Here is a 15,714-nt window from a genome sequence, read left to right on the forward strand (position 1 = left end):
GGCACTATTCACAATAGCAAAGACTTGGAATCAACCCAAATGTCCATCAGTGACAGACTGGATTAAGAAAATGTGGCACATATACACCATGGAATACTATGCAGCCATAAAAAAGGATGAGTTCGTGTCCTTTGTAGGGACATGGATGCAGCTGGAAACCATCATTCTCAGCAAACTATCACAAGAACAGAAAACCAAACACCACATGTTCTCACTCATAGGTGGGAATTGATCAATGAGATCACTTGGACACAATAAGGGGAACATCACACACCGGGTCCTATTGTGGGGAGGGGGGAGGGAGGGATAGCATTAGGAGATATACCTAATGTAAATGACAAGTTAATGGGTGCAGCACACCAACAGGGCAAATATATACATATGTAACAAACCTGCACGTTGTGCACATGTACCCTAGAACTTAAAGTATAATTTAAAAAAAAAGAAAATAAAAATCAGCATTGCTTTAGCAATTAAAAAAAAAAAAAAAAAAAAAAACCAAAGTGATGGTCCATGAAATAAATCATTGACGAGCTGGACTTAATTAAAAGGAAAACTTCTGCTCTGTGGAACACTGTCAAGAGAATGAGAAAACAAGCCATAGACTGGGAGAAAATATTTGCAAAATGCATATTTAATAAAGGACTATTAACACAAATATACAAAGAACTCTTAAAAGTTAATAATAAGAAAATGAACAAGAACTCAATAGCAAGAAAACGGATAACACAATTAAAAAATGGGAAAAAGACCTGAACAGACATTTCTTAGATGAAGACATACTGTGCCATAAATTTAAACAAATAAAAAAAGTTTAGAAAGAAGACATATAAATGGCCAAACAGTACATGAAAGAAAATTCTCAACATCACTAATCATCAGGGAAATGAAAATCAAAACTAAGCCGGGCACAGTGGCTCACGCCTATAATCCCAGGGCTTTGGGAGGCCGAGGTGGGCAGATCACCTGAGGTCAGGAGTTTGAGACTAGCCTGGCCAATATGGTGAAACCCTGTCTCTACTAAAAATACAGAAATTAGCTGGGGTAGTGGTACATGCTTGTAATCCCAGTTACTCAGGAGCCTGAGGCAGAAGAATCGCTTGAACCTGGGAGATGGAGGTTACAGTGAGCCGAGATCGTGCCACTGCACTCCAGCCTGGGTGACAGAGTGAGACTCCATCTCAAAAAAATAAAGAAAATAAAGCCAAAAAAAAAAAAAAAGAAAAAGAAAAAAAGAAAAAAGAAAAAAAAGGAAATTAAAACATATGACAAAGGAATGAGCTGTCTGATATATGTGTAATTGACTGCAAATTAAGAGGAAAATTTGGCCACAGACGTAATAGGCAAGTCACAAAAGAAGTAAAAATAATCTGGCTGGGCATGGTGGCTCATGCCTCTAATCCCAGCACTTTGGGAAGCCAAGGTGGGTGAGTCACTTGAGGTCAGGAGTTCGAGACCATCCTGGCCAACATGGTGAAACTCCGTCTCTGCTAAAACTACAAAAAATAACCAGGTGTAGGGGCGGGTGCCTGTAATCCCAGTTACGTGGGAGGAGACTCACTTGAACCCAGGAGGCAGAGGTTGCAGTGAGTCGAGATTGCACCACTACTCCAGCCCGGGCGGCAGAGTGAGACTCCATCTCAAAAAAAAAAAAAAAAAAGCTATTAATCACATGAAAATAATTTAGCAACACTAATAAATAAAATAGAAAAATGATAAGGTACCACTTACACCTGTCAAATAGGGACAACTAAAGAGACTCAGCCACGCAGTGAGAGGATGATGGGCACTATGTTCAGAAGCCGTGTGTGTCCACACACACACATAAGATGCATGTATGAATACATCTATATGCACAGATGAATTTATACAAATTCCCACACAGTAATTCCAGCTAGGACTTTATCCCCCAAAATAGGATAAGAGCACGGTTTTGTGTGTAGAGACCCATGTTGCTCTGTTTACTGTACTGGAAAGTACAGTTTGGAAGAATCTGGAAAGCACCAATTCATTCCACACAAGAAAGGAGGAAGGTGTGGGGTGCAGAGCAGGTGGGAAGCTGGTGGACGCTCTCGGGCCAGGTCCTGGAAGCTCACACTGTGGGAAAGAGGGGCAGTTCACGGGAATTCTTCTTGGGAAATACCATTTGCTGTGCAGTGGGATCCTCTGACACCCCACACACCTATAAAGTCACGAGCTTCTGGCTGGGGGCCTGGCGGGCTCCAGGTGGTGGTTGGTAGGAAGAGAAGGCCTCAGGGATGGGGGTTTAAGTCACTGCTTCCTGAGTCCTGACCTGTAGACAGGACATGCCTGCGGCCCTCTGGCCCTGGGTCCACTTGGGTCTAGCTGGCCAATGGGCGTCACCCCAGTAGGATAAGGAGTCTGGCTGGATCCTGTCCGGGTATCCCCAAGGCCAGGGCTCAGCTCCCCAGAGACACAACACGTCCAATGGACACATGAGCCTCCAGACACCCACACTGTGGCTTGGTCTGCTTCCAGGATCCACAGGGCTAGTCTTAAGGTCTTGGGGAGAGGAGGGTACAGGCTGGATGGGTCAGCGAGGCTCAGCCCAGGGTTCTGGAACCATCTCAGGGTCTGGGTCTCAGTTTCAGGATCTGCCGCACAGGCGGGGAGCTAGGGAGCCTCCCCAGGGCCTGGGATCAGCATTCAGACTCCACCTCACAGGGGATGCAGGAGGGGCCCTGGGCCCAGTCAGGCTTTGGGGCAGCAGCAGGAGGTGTCAACATGGGCAGGAGGCTGGAGCAGAAGGGAGCCAGGTGCATTACGGGCCACCTCTCCCTAGGGAATGGGTTCGGGTTATCAGTGGCTGTCTGCACAGGAGTGGACTCTGTCCCCAAAGCTGGGGCTTCCAGACTTTTCGGCCCTCTACACATCCTTGAGGCCATGAAAGCTTTAGTCGAGACCCCTGAAGGTCTGTCCCTGGTGCAGGAGTGACAGTGGCCATCTGCTGAGCTAAGATGTGAGTCTGTCTGTCCGTGTGAGTCAACTGTGCCACCAGCTCTCGCTGGACAGCAACAGAGACTTGCAGGCATCCAAAGGGTCTGAATGGCTCCTGGGCCCCGGAGAACTACCAGCCGGGGCTGCACTGAGGCACCAACATGGACAGAAAGACCATCCCAGCCAGGAGACGGTGCAGCCAGGGAGGGTGAACCAGGCCCCACAGAGCACAGGATGACCGTGCCCAGCTTAGCACTGCCCTGGACACAGAAGTGGTCCCAGGTCCCAGAGCCTGGTCACACCGCTGGTGGAAGCACCAACGGCGGAAGCCCGGTGCCACTCAGCCCACACTGCTGGTTCTACTCCCTGGTCTTCCAGAGCCTTCGGATCACACACGTCATCCCTGGTGCCCCAAGAACAAGGTCAGGTGGAAGCAGAGGTGGTGACAGATTTCTCCTTAACACTGGAAGGCACAGCCACTTGTTACTTAATGTTAATTTTGTTAGTTTCATTCATTGTTTTAAAAAACAGAAACCTTCTACAGCACTTAGTCTGTGTCAGGCCCTGTCCTAAGCTTTTCCAGCGCTAACTCATTTATCCTCCTCAACCGGTGAAGAGGCTGGTTCTGCCCAGTCACTGAATTCTGGTTTGATTCGCTTCCCACTCTTAATTTTTAAAAGAATTGCACAGTAACAGAAATTCATTGTAGAGAAATTAGAAAGTCTAATGAATAAAAGGTTTTTTCTTTATTTTCATTTTAAAATAATGGTAGACTCACAAGAAGTTATTAAAACACACACACACACACACACACACACACACACACACACACACACAGCACAGAGAGGAAACTGTGTGTGCCCTTCACCCAGCTGGCAGAAAGTTCTAAGTCTATAATCTTAGGACTGGAAGACTACGACCTCTCAGACAGGAGGAGTCCGCATGCGCTGAATGGTGTCTATGTCAGCCCTGACAGCCCCTCCCACCTGTAGCCAGAGGGTGGACCCACACAAGGCCCCGGAGCCCCCATGCTGGCCAGCAGGGTCCACCTCCCAGGCCCACTGAGGAGCATTGTCTTCTGAGCAGGTGCCACCCTCACTCGATGTCCTGGAGATGGCTGTCACCTGTGACATAAAGCCACTCACCTCTGGAGGGCCTGGGGGCTCCTGAGGACTGGGGGGCCCTGCCCAGAGTCCCCCGAAGTGCACGGCTGTCACCCCATCCTCCCATCAACCATCAGTGGGATGCTGGTCCCCAAACTGCAGCCATGCCTTGGACAAGACCAAGGCCCTCGTGTGCGATGGCCCGGCCTCCAGAACTCCAGGAGGCTCTGAGGATCTGGGCCCAGGCGCAGACCCCATGGACTAGAGACTCTGAAAGGTCCAAGCCCCAGAGGCTGCCTGGGATGGGTGCAGTGGCCTGGCATGAGGGTGGTAGGTCCCTGGGGAAGCATCCGGGGCTGGTTTACAGGGGTGCAGCCGGTCATGGAGGGAGGCAGGTGGAGGTTGATCTTCCAAGACCAGCACCCTCTGTACATTCAAGTCTTTGACACCTTCCCTACCACCTCCCCATGCCCACCTTGAGAGCCAGCCCCTCCCTGCTTCATCACTGGGAGAGGGGCACTGTCTCTGGACCATGCTGGATGCGTGCATCTGCAACCATTTTTCGGGCCCCCCCCCAACACACCTAACGTGCAAATAAAGCCACAGCAGAGCCCACGGGAGTGCTGGGTAAGAGCCACGTTTATTTCTTAATTGGACAGAGCCTCAAGTGCACACACAGTACAGGAACCTAGGGCTAACACTCGGGTGTATGACATCGGGACGAGCGTCATGACATCGGGACGGTGGCTATGATATGGGGTCTGGGGTGTGCCCACAGCAATCACATATGTACAAGCCAGGGACGCGGCCTCTGAGCCACAGGGGAACCAGGGGACGGACTAACCACAGGAAGCACAGGCCCAGGGAGAAACGCAGGTCACCACAGCTGCTGTCCATCTGGGGGACTGCATGGCCCGGCCCCAGGGGTGAGGGAGTGTGCCTTCCGTGGTCCCCACACGGGTGTGGCTGGCATAGGACCAGTGCAGCAGCACAGCAAACACCTGTGACATCAGCCCTACCAGGGCCCCAGGTGCAGGGGACTCCAGGGACCAGGGTTGACAGGGAGGGCCACCTCATCACAGCTGTCCTGGGTGGGAGAGTTTGTGCCTGTGCAGCTGGTGAATGAAACATTGGCATCTTCCAAGGGATGACTCTCAGTGGGAGGCCTTGGACTTGGCACCCCTGGGCACTGGCCGGGTCTCATCAGAGCCCGAGTGCTGGTTGGCCTGGAGCCCGGCATCCCCCTCTATCTGGAGCCGCAGGAGAAGGAGCTCCCCCTTTCTGGTGGAGGATGGCTGCCCCCAAACCAAAACAAGCCCCCAGACTCGGCAGTATAAAGCATTAGATGAAGCCATCTGAGGGAGATGGCTTTCCAGATCTCACCTTCCCCACTTAGCAGGAACCAGCAGCCACGCTGGGCCTGACTGTCTCCTGACCACTGCACCCCGTGAGCACCTCCACACCAGCCCTCCACCTCACAGATGTGGAAACTGAGTCTTGGGGAGCTCAAGGAACTCAGCTAACGTGATCCCTAGGTGGTTTCTGGCAGAGAGAACTTCAAAAAGCCAGGTTTCCTGACTCAGGCGGCCTCCTCTCACCATCAGCTCTGGGTTTCTGGGCCCTGGCTCAGGCACCCCTCACTAGAGCAGGCCTGGAAGGAGGGAGTCGACGGGGGCTGCGGCGTGGCCCTGGGTCCTAGCCAAGGCCAAGACAGCACCTGGCCGAGAGGACACAGCCAGGCAGCCTCCATGGCAGTGGAGGCTTCTGAATTGAGGCAGCTCCCAGGCTCCTCCCCTCAGCCCATCCATGCCGCAAGTGCTCTGCAGGTTGGCTGGCCTCAGACACCTGCGACCTGGGGGCACCCAGACCCTTTGGAGGCCGCAGCCTCAGGCTGGCTGACCTGAGTGGGCCGTGGCAGGGCCTGCACCTCCTCTCGCCTGCCTGGGGCCCGTGGGGCTCTGACTCATCTCAGACCAGCGTGTTCTGCCCCTGCCTCTCCTTCCTGCCTGGACGCCAGAGCGGGTGCTTCTGCAAGAAGCTGTTCTGCATTCTCTCCTCTCTGCCTCTTGGCCCACTGCCTCCAGAGGACACCCATGGGGAGCACAGGCCACCTGGCTTCTGAATTTTATTCTGGGATGTGAATCCTCACTCACCTGGGAGATTTCCAAAGAAAACTGCTGTGTCCTGTGTCCTGCCTTCCCAGGCATGGCTTCCTGAGCCCTGATTCTTCCTCACAGAAACCCCTCATCAGCCCCTGGGAGAGCCTCCCAGGTAGGGGATGAGGGCGGCAGTGGCTACACCGCACCTGAGCCCAGGTATGAAAAGGCAAGCCCACGGTCCCAGCTCCCAAACAGGCTGTCCCAGGCAGGCAGCCACAGAGACTGCAGCCAGCGTGGGCCCCGGCCCGCCTGCCCTGCACCCCACTCTCCGAGGTGGAACTTCAGGGGTCCGAGCAACCTTCCCAGAGGAAAATCTCACACCAGAACCTTCCCATGTGGTGTGGAAGGCCCATACTCCCCCACTCCCGAGCCGCTGCCTCTCCCCAGGCATGGGATCGGGGTCTCTGAGGCTCATGTCATCATCACGTGGGACAGCCTGGGAGGGTAGGAGCCTCAGAACCAGTGGGGTGCAGCGTCTCCCCCACTCCAGGAAGCAGGATCTGGTGAAAGTGCTGGGCGGTGCCAGAACACCTGGCTCTAGGTCTGGAGTGCCAGACCCGACGTAACTGCTCCCGTGGGCCACGGCGGGAGAGGGGCTCTGTTGCTCGGCTACTGTCTTTCCTTGAGCTAAAAAGAGCCCACATCGACCTCTGGGTGTGGGTGGGGAGGGCCCTAAAACCTCCCTAGGCCTCTGGACATGACTCCTATGACCAGACTCTCAGCCTGGGACTGGCCCCCGTGCTGTCCTGGGTGGCCCTGGGACACTGGTGTCTGCAGAGGGGGTGAAATGGGACAAGAACAAAGGGACACTCCAGATGCAGAAGGGAAGAGCTCCTTAAAGACAGTAACCACTGAGCCAGCTGCCCTCCGTTACCCACCGACTGGGACACCCCACCCCATGGATTTTCTCAGTGGGACTCACAGAAACTCTGCCCTGGCAACAAAGAGAGGAAAGTCTTTGTAAGAAACCTGCTAGTGGCAAAATTTCTTCCCAGAAGCTACCTTGAGCTCACTCCATTTCTTACCGCAGCTGAAGAGGCTGCATCACAGCCCTCAACACCTAGACCGTCACCCTGAATTGCGACCTTCCCTGACATCCTGGTCTCAACCCATCACCCTTCCCTGATGGTCCGGGGACAGCACACAGCCCCATAGTTTGCACACTGGCGGGTGATCCTGACCCTGCTCCCTCCCAGTCCCCGCCCAGGACAGATCACAGCCTGGGTGCCGTCTGCCTCATCTCAGAGCTAGAGCCGAGTGTCACCCCAAACCCTTTCCTGGGGGAAGCTGCCGGAACTCTTCTTAGAGTCACATCTCAGGTGGCTGCCCAGAAGAGATGTGCATTCTACCTCCCACCAGAGGAACTCACACCACCCTCCATGCCGCTCACACTTCAGGCACCAGAAGACCCCCCACCCTCCCTCACATACACCCAGGACCCATGTGGCTATGGAGAAGCCTGGGGCCCAGGTGATGCACCCATGTGCTAGCCCCAAGGTGCCCCACTGGTCCAGACAGCTCCTCACTGTGGCCTTCCAAGGTGTCCCTGCCCTGCCCTGCCTGTCCCTAGCAGGTTTGGGAGACACACGTGGGAACAAACGGGGTGGAGGTGTTTGGGGGTTCCATCTGAATATTACAGGGCTATGTGGAGGCATTAGAAATAAATACTTATAAATAGAACAAGTCTTATAGTTAATTTCCGAGTTGACCGTTTCAATGTCACTAACTAACGTATATTAATTATAAGTCTGTCTATGCTTAAAAAAATATTAGAACGGCAGCAAGAACCCCGTGACCTGTGCCCTTGGACCCCCCCAGCCCCTCCCAGCTTGTTCCACCAGAGCACATTATGCAAGAAGAACTGACACGTGCAGCCTCTGCTGAGAGCACAGCTGGTCGTGTGGCACAGGTCCCCGGGCCTGGCATGGGTGTCCCCTGGGGGGTCGACCCAGTCGTGGGCTGTCTGGCAGGAGAGGGGCCAGGTGGCAGGTGACAGGACAGACGAGGACAAGGGTGGGGATGGGCTGGGCTTGCCGGCTGTCATGGGAGGGCTCGGGTTCAGACCCGCATCTGGGCAGACCTCCTTCTGGAGAGCTTGGACCTGCAGGAGAGTTGGGAGAGGCGGCGTGGTCAGGCCAGTAACACCTGCAGGCCATATCCACCACACCCTCCGCAGGCAGGCAGCCGTGAGGGGCAGCCACAGACCCCATGTCCCCACTGGTTCCCTCACCACCTGGGGAAGGGACTGAATCTCTGCTTCCAGTGTGTAGGACTCAGCCCACCTGTCCCCTTCTGCACCCTGCTTTTCACATCCCTGCTGTGGGAGGGACCAGCTCCTTCCGCAGCCTGCCCCAGGGCACGCGGTTTCCCCATGCCAAGGCCACTGGGTGAGGATGTAATTTTGAAAGTATGGCCTGGGATTTATCACTCCACAAGAAGCCATGACTCAGGGAGTGTTAACAGCCCTAAGGGTGTCCCCAGCCCACACAAGTGAGGGCAGGCCGCACCGCCTTCCCCTGGCCACACTGCTTCCCCAGGCGGCCTTGCAGGCAGGACCCCGGCAGAGCAACCACACCCTGCGGCTGGCCCTACTGAATGGTCCCTGCCAGGAAGGGACTGAGGGCAGGACCCCCGCGAGAGCAGTCTCATCCTCCAGGCTCTACCAAATGGTCCTGACCAGGAGCCGGTTGAGGGCAGGACCCCCGTGGTAGCAACCTCGCCCTGCAGGCGGCCCTACCGTATGGTTCCAGCCAGGAGGGGGTTGAAGGCGTACAGCCAGTCGTGCATGTCCTTGTCACTGGCGGCCTGCAGCAGGATGCCACGGTGTTCCGTGCACACCGCGAACGTGTTGGGTGTCTGCAGAGGGAGGATGCTGGTGAGGAGGTGCCAGGCCATGTGGTCAGCACACCACCCTCCTGCTCCCCAGGGCCCAGGCAAGCAGGGAAGGGGCACCGCCAGGAAAGTCCCAGGGAGGGGACACAGAGGGAAAGGCTGACCCAGCCAGGGCTGTGACTGCCTTCTGGACGCGTCTGCAGCTGGTGGTCCCAGGACACCCTCACCACTGCTCTGCATCCCCACGGGACATGCATGCCCCACATGGCCCCTGCTCCCTGGGACCCTGGCTGGGTTGCTGGTCCAGATGTGGGTCCACACCATCCACCTCCACCACAGGGAATCAAAAAACCATCTCGTAGACACTGGGACCACCTCCAGATGGCTCAGAGAAACTTCTCCTCTGGCCAGCCTGAAGAAGTCTGGGCTCCTGAACTTGTCCAGGGCGATTTCAGCTGGAGGGGCTGGGCAGAGTGGGGGTAGGAGGGCTCCTTTGAGCCCTGTGGCTCTCCCATTTCTGCAGGGCTGGTGCCACCACCTTGGGTGACTCCAGAGGAGGGGACATGGCTGCGGCCATCACACAGGAGAATACTAATGCTTGCCCTGACCGGAGCCCATCCCCACTAGCTGTCACCAGGAGCATGAGCCCCATGAGCAGGCAGAGGCCTGAGGCTGAGTCCGTGAGCCTGGTCTCTGTGGAACAGGATGGAGGGCCAGAGTCCGGGGTGAGCAGAAGGGCCTCCTGCTCCAACGCAGGGCTGCAGAGGGCGGCGGCTCAGCTCCTGCCCTGCTGGGGTTCCCGGTGCCCGAGCCGAAGCCGGGTCCAGCCGCACCTTGAGCATAGCCTGCTGGTCTTCGCTGTACTCCACCTGGGCGGTGGCCAGGTTGAGCACAAACCGCTCCACGGTGTCCTTGTCACTGTTGTACATGTAGGCGTAGGGGCGCCGCACCACCACGAAGCGCCTGGCCCAGCCCGACGTGTGCGGCTCCAGGAAGTGCAGGTACCCCTTCTTGGAGACGATCGGGCTGAGGGCAGAGAGCTGCTCGCTGGGGCCCTCGGTGGGGGTGGCGGCTGACTTGGGCGCTCACCGTCCACCACCCAGAGCTGGGACACAGCAGTGCCACCCACCTCCCCAGCCAGAAAGTGGGTCGAGGCATCGAAGGGTGCCTGGCAGAACCCTGACCCAGCAGGCCGGAGACCAGACCACCCACCCAGCTCTGGGCCTCAGTTTTCCCCCATAAAATGGAAAACCTTAAAGAAAAAAGCTAAAGTTGCTGCAAGGCTGCCATACATGCCCCGTGACCACGAGTTCCCCACCTGGGCCTTGACTCTGACCCCACCCACTCCTCTGTGCTCTGTGCTGGTTCCCAGCCCAGGCATGTGGGTCCCAGGGGCCTGCCTGACCTCCCAGCATGGAGCTGCCCCTGCATGTGGGTTAGGGGCAGCCTGCCTGAACCTCCAGTATGGGGGTCGGGCAACCTGCCTGTCTCCCCAAGTATGAGGGTCCCATACTTGGGACCTGCGCCCCCAGTATGGGGATCAGGGTGGCCTGCCTGTCCCCTGTCAGCACAGAGCTGGTGGCGGTGCTTTCCAGGGGGGGCCCACACACCTGACTCGGATCTCCTGGATGTCAGGGACCAGCAGGCGCTGGGGCTCCTTGTCTGTCTCTGTTGCCCGGGCAGGGGAAGGGAGCTTCTTGGAGTCAGCCTCTGGAAGCAGCTCAGGCTCTGGGCTGGCTGGCCGGGAGCAGGGCTGTGGGGTCCTGGGAAGCAGAGGGAAGTGCTGCACACTGCAGACCTCCCTGGGCCTAGGGCCATCTCCCCCAGGCTGCACCCTCCTCAGAGCCGCAGTAGGGCACCTTCGTGGGGTCTCNTGACTCGGATCTCCTGGATGTCAGGGACCAGCAGGCGCTGGGGCTCCTTGTCTGTCTCTGTTGCCCGGGCAGGGGAAGGGAGCTTCTTGGAGTCAGCCTCTGGAAGCAGCTCAGGCTCTGGGCTGGCTGGCCGGGAGCAGGGCTGTGGGGTCCTGGGAAGCAGAGGGAAGTGCTGCACACTGCAGACCTCCCTGGGCCTAGGGCCATCTCCCCCAGGCTGCACCCTCCTCAGAGCCGCAGTAGGGCACCTTCGTGGGGTCTCCCAAGCTGTGCCCACAGTGGGAGCTCCTGGGGCCCGTCCACCAGGACAGCCAAGCTTGTGCCCGATTCCAGGAAGTGCTGGGCTTGGTGGGGAGGGTCCCCCAGGAACCTCAGGGCCCCAGCCAGGGAGCCTGTGCCCCACTCCATGCCTTTCTCCCAGTGGCTCTCCTGCCCCCACCTCCACCCTGTGAAAGCAAGTCCAGCATCTCTTTAATTCCACAATTAGACTGAAGGTGACACGAGGTTCTAAGGAGCCACTGGAGCAGAGGGCACAGCTGGCCTCCCGTGTGGGCCCCCTACATGGGCCAGGCCCCACACTACTTGACCCGGTGGTCAAGGAGGCCTGCAGAAGACAAGGCCAGCTGACGCCACTGTCTTTCTTTTTTAAGCCAAAATTTGGAACCCTTAAGGCATTTTAAAACAAGAGTGAAAACCATCTGCCTGCTTATGAATCGGACATAAGGGGTTCATATGGGGTCTCTTCCAAATGCGGACCTGCAGGGGCCAGGTGTTCCCACCGCAATACTGACCCTAACAGCGCCCACGCCCTCTTTCATAACCTTTTCTTTTTCCATTATTTTATAAGCACTGTCTCAGGAAAAGGGAGCTTTAGCTTGTTTTCCAGGCATTTCTGGTCTTCTTCAGGGAAGAGAACACACACACTAGGATGGAGCTGGCGGGGCACAGGTGCCCTCTGAGAGGGCTGCAGACTCCACTTCTCCAGGCCCTTCCCTCAGCCTGTGGCCATCCTGAGACACTTGGCCATTGGGGCCCCCCGTTCTGTGCTCTCCGTGCCCGAGTCATGGCCATTGCCATGGGTCGGCCGTGGTGCCAGAAGCCTCTCCGGGAGCCTAGAGCTCACTCACCTCAGGTCAGTGGCACCATACCGCCCTTCAACCAGAGAGGGGCAAGTGGAGGAGGGGGTGAGAGTGGCTGCCCCTAGAGGGGACATCGATGGGTCCCGGAGCAGGGTGACAGACATCTCAGAGAGCTGCGGAGGAGAGAAGGTATTTTTCAGGGGACACAGGGAAGTGGGGTCTCCGGCCTCCGCAGGTGCTGCTCCCTGTGCCTGCGTTTACCCTGCACCTGCTGCTCAGGGCACCCCACCCCTCCTACCAGCAGCCTTGGCTCAAAGTTGGCCAGTTCAAGACCCCTGGCCCCCTTCAGCCCCTGCGGCCCCTGGCCAGCCCCTCCCAGCACTTCAGGCTCTGACCTGACCCAGTCAGCCACCCCACCAATGCCTCGAGGAGTGGGCTGGGTAAGTTCTGCCCTGCTGCCTCCTGCCCATGCCAGCATGAGGTGGCGATGGGTGTGCCATGGGGGCAAAGAAAGCTGTGGGCCAGGGCTGGATGCAGCACAGGGGCAATTTCCCAGGTTATGGGGTGGGGTCGGTCCCAGGAGGAGGAGGGACAGCCAAGTGGGGGCTTGGCCAGAGGCCACAGGGTGACGGCCAGACAGGGTGGGGGCCAGGAAAACAGCAAAAGCCTGCAAGCACATGGGTGCATCCCAGGTCACAGGACCCACCCGGCCCCTCACTCATGTTCCCACCTCCCATGGACTCCAGGCTGACCCAGGGAAACCAGCCACTTAGCTATGAAGTGTCTCTCTGCACTGAGATGTGTTCCTAGGAAACTCTTAACTGCCTTTTCCCACTCAGAATGGGAGTCTTCCTCAGGGACCACTGCCTATGGGGGCCCGAGCCCCGCAGGGCAGCCTGGTGCAGCCCCTCCACACCCACCTTGCTCTCGCTGGCACTGACGCAGACGTGGCTGTGTGTGTACTCTCTGTTGAACGTGTGCGTGAGGAGGCGCAAGCACTGTGGACAGAACACACATGTGGTCAGGGGCCAGGCCTCCTGGGACGCTGCTCAGCCAGCCTTGCAGGCTCTTCTACCCACCCTTCCCCAGACACAGGTGGGTTCCGACACCGCAGCACAGCGGGTCAAGGTAGACAGCACTTCCACCCCGCCCGTCATTGGGTGAGCCCAGGAAGCCTCCCAGGGTCAGGCTCAGGCTCAGGGCCTAGTGTGAGGGCCAGAGGCATGCTGCCTCCAGTATGGGAGGCCTTCCCAGAGGCCCGTTAAGCCACCAAAAGAGCCACTTGTGGGTGGAAGTAGTCAGCTCCCCATCAGCACAGGTATTCAAGAGAGAGCGAATCATTGCTTGGGAAGGGAGGCTGCAAAAGGCACCCAACTTTCAGTGTAGGTGGGGTGGAGTCAGCAGGCAAGGGGACCCTAGGGACCCTTCGAGCTCCTAACTCCTTGTGGTGCTAACCAGAGCAGCCATGGGCAAGGCTGGGTTGCCGGAGTTGCCCAGGAATGACTCAGGGCCCTTGAGGGCCTGGGGCTATGGCTGTGCTGCCCACCAGCTGGACCCACCTTGACAGCCAGCTCCCGCTGTCTCTCATTGGGAGCCTCCAGAGGTGATGGGCGGCCCTCAGTCGAGAGCGGGGAGGAGGCGCTGGAGGAGCCGTGGGACTCAGAGTCCTCGCTGAAGGCCGGGGACAGTGCCTCTGGGATAGGCCGCTGGGTGGTCTCCAGCTTCTCCCGCAGGAGCAGGTAGTGCCTGGTCTTCTCCACCTTCAGACAGGACACAAGGCCTTACCTGCTGCACTTCAGGGGTGACCTCTGGAGCTGGGCTCAGCCTCAGCAGTAGCATGACCCTCTGGGCAGACCCCTGGAGAGCCCCCCTTTCCCCTGGGCTAAGACTGGAGACTGATGGCCCTCAGCTGTGAAATGACGGAACAGATCCTGGCGCTCCAGGGTTGACAGCACTCAGCCCCCACCCCAGCCCTGCTGCCTTCATGGCCAGCAAGCAAGCTGCTCCCTCTCGGACACATGTATCTCACGCGCCAGGTTGTGGGGCAGGGCTGTGCTGCCCTGCAGTGCTGGAGGCCTCGGGAGAGGGCTGAGGGGTGGGCACAGCCCTGGCCTCACGCATCTCACACGTCACGCATCACGTGTCACACACACTCGGCCCGAGGCAGCGCCTAGATGCTGCATGTTGGTTTTCCTGATCAAAGCCACAGAGGGCAGCCCGGTCTTGTGACTTTCCTTCCGGGTCCCTTTCTGGCCTCTGTCTATATGCCTGAGAGTCTCCCTCGGCTAACTCCAGAGCATGCCTCTGTGCTACACTGGCTGTGTTTCTGTCATGCGCCACGCAGCCCCGCGGTGCACACTGGAGCATCACATGCTCCTCCTGCAGGTGGCTGTGACTCCCGACGGGCTGTGCTGCACCCCAGTGGGCACCAGGCACTGGGCCCTCTCCTCGTGGCTGCAGACAAAGCCACGTGGGCATGACCATGCAGGCCTCATCCTCTGAGGCTGCCTCACCTCCTGCAGGAGGCTCAGCTTCTCCAGCTCCCACTGGTGGTCCAGAATGAGACTGTCGCTCCGGGGCCTCCAGCCCGCCAGGTTCTCCTCGCCCCGGACGTAGGCCACAGATGTGTCCAGGACTCGCCGGCGCCGGCGCTGCATCCCTGGACGGAGGATGCGGACACCCCATCCGGACCTGATGGGTGGCTGCTCCTCCCACCCACCCTAGAGGTCTGCCCGCCTCTGCAACTGCCTCCCCTCTGGGGTGAAGATGAGTTTCCCCTGGTCCTTGGTCCACCCTGGGGCCCAAAGAGCCATGCAGGCCCCCTCCAGAGGAAGTTATCCAGCCCGGCGTCCCATGGCCATCTGGGCTGTGCCTTGGGAACCCAAGGAAGCCAGCAGGCCTGACTCTCCTCCCTCACTCTCCTCCCGTCTCGGAACAACTCCAGAAGCCACAAGGTGAGTGCCTGTGTTCTGTGAGGGATCCCCCTGCAAATGGCAGCTTAGCTGTGGTCACCCCGAGTGGGCAGGGGTCGAACAGTCCAGGAACCCACCCAGTGAGAGCAGGGCAGATACCTACCTGGGCTGCCCGCGTCAGCCACGTGGCACAGGCTGAGCTCGTACACGCCGGTCACACGGTTACTGCGGGGAGTAGAAGGAGTGACATACAGTCACCAGGCCCCGCAGTGGGGACACACAGCCAACCTGGCTGCTGACTTTCCCCACTATCAACCGCACATTCAGCCTGGCTGGGGCGTCGAGGTCCCTGAGCTACAGCCCCTGCTCAGAGTCCTCATCCCAGACCCCCTCCGGCCCCCAGAGAAAAGATGTATTGACTGGTCTTGCTCAGGTGCCCATGGGGCTGTGACCTGCCCCGACAGCAGCCTCCACTTTGTCCCAGCCCAGGGGAGACACAGGCAGCATGAGCACAGCATCTGGCATCTCCAGTCCCTCCAGGGCATCGAGAGCCCCGCAGGCCCCGTACCCCACAGAGCAGCCCCGTACCCCGCAGACCAGGCCCCGTACCCCGCAGAGCGGCCCCGTACCCCGCAGAGCAGGCCCCGTACCCCGCAGAGCGGCCCCGTACCCCGCAGAGCAGGCCCCGTACCCCGCAGAGCGGCCCCGTACCCCGCAGAGCAGGCCCCGTACCCTGCAGAGCGGCCCCGTACCCCGTAGAGCAGGCCCCGTACCCCGCAGAGCAGCCCCCGTACCCC

General features: G+C 58.3%; 1 protein-coding gene across 2 annotated transcripts in view; it reads right to left on the minus strand.

Annotated features, from left to right (window-relative positions):
- Positions 1-7,895: 7,895 nt before the first annotated feature.
- Positions 7,896-15,714, minus strand: part of KIF1A (kinesin family member 1A) — a 108,445-nt gene continuing 100,626 nt past the window's right edge. The window contains exons 41-49 of one of the 2 annotated variants that reach the window (XM_017860698.1): positions 15,081-15,142; positions 14,519-14,664; positions 13,565-13,765; positions 12,926-13,003; positions 12,054-12,178; positions 10,663-10,815; positions 9,886-10,078; positions 8,958-9,076; positions 7,896-8,321 (exon numbers count right to left, since the gene is read on the minus strand). In XM_017860698.1, coding sequence (XP_017716187.1) covers positions 8,279-8,321; positions 8,958-9,076; positions 9,886-10,078; positions 10,663-10,815; positions 12,054-12,178; positions 12,926-13,003; positions 13,565-13,765; positions 14,519-14,664; positions 15,081-15,142 — 1,120 coding nt within the window. In that variant the 3' untranslated portion in view covers positions 7,896-8,278. Of the gene's footprint in view, positions 8,322-8,957; positions 9,077-9,885; positions 10,079-10,662; positions 10,816-11,764; positions 12,179-12,925; positions 13,004-13,564; positions 13,766-14,518; positions 14,665-15,080; positions 15,143-15,714 lie in introns of those variants that run through there. The other variant, XM_017860697.1, reaches the window with a different exon arrangement.

The sequence above is a fragment of the Rhinopithecus bieti genome, unplaced genomic scaffold (genome assembly GCF_001698545.2).
Source record: "Rhinopithecus bieti isolate Rb0 unplaced genomic scaffold, ASM169854v2 scaffold_56246, whole genome shotgun sequence".
NCBI lineage: Eukaryota > Metazoa > Chordata > Mammalia > Primates > Cercopithecidae > Rhinopithecus > Rhinopithecus bieti.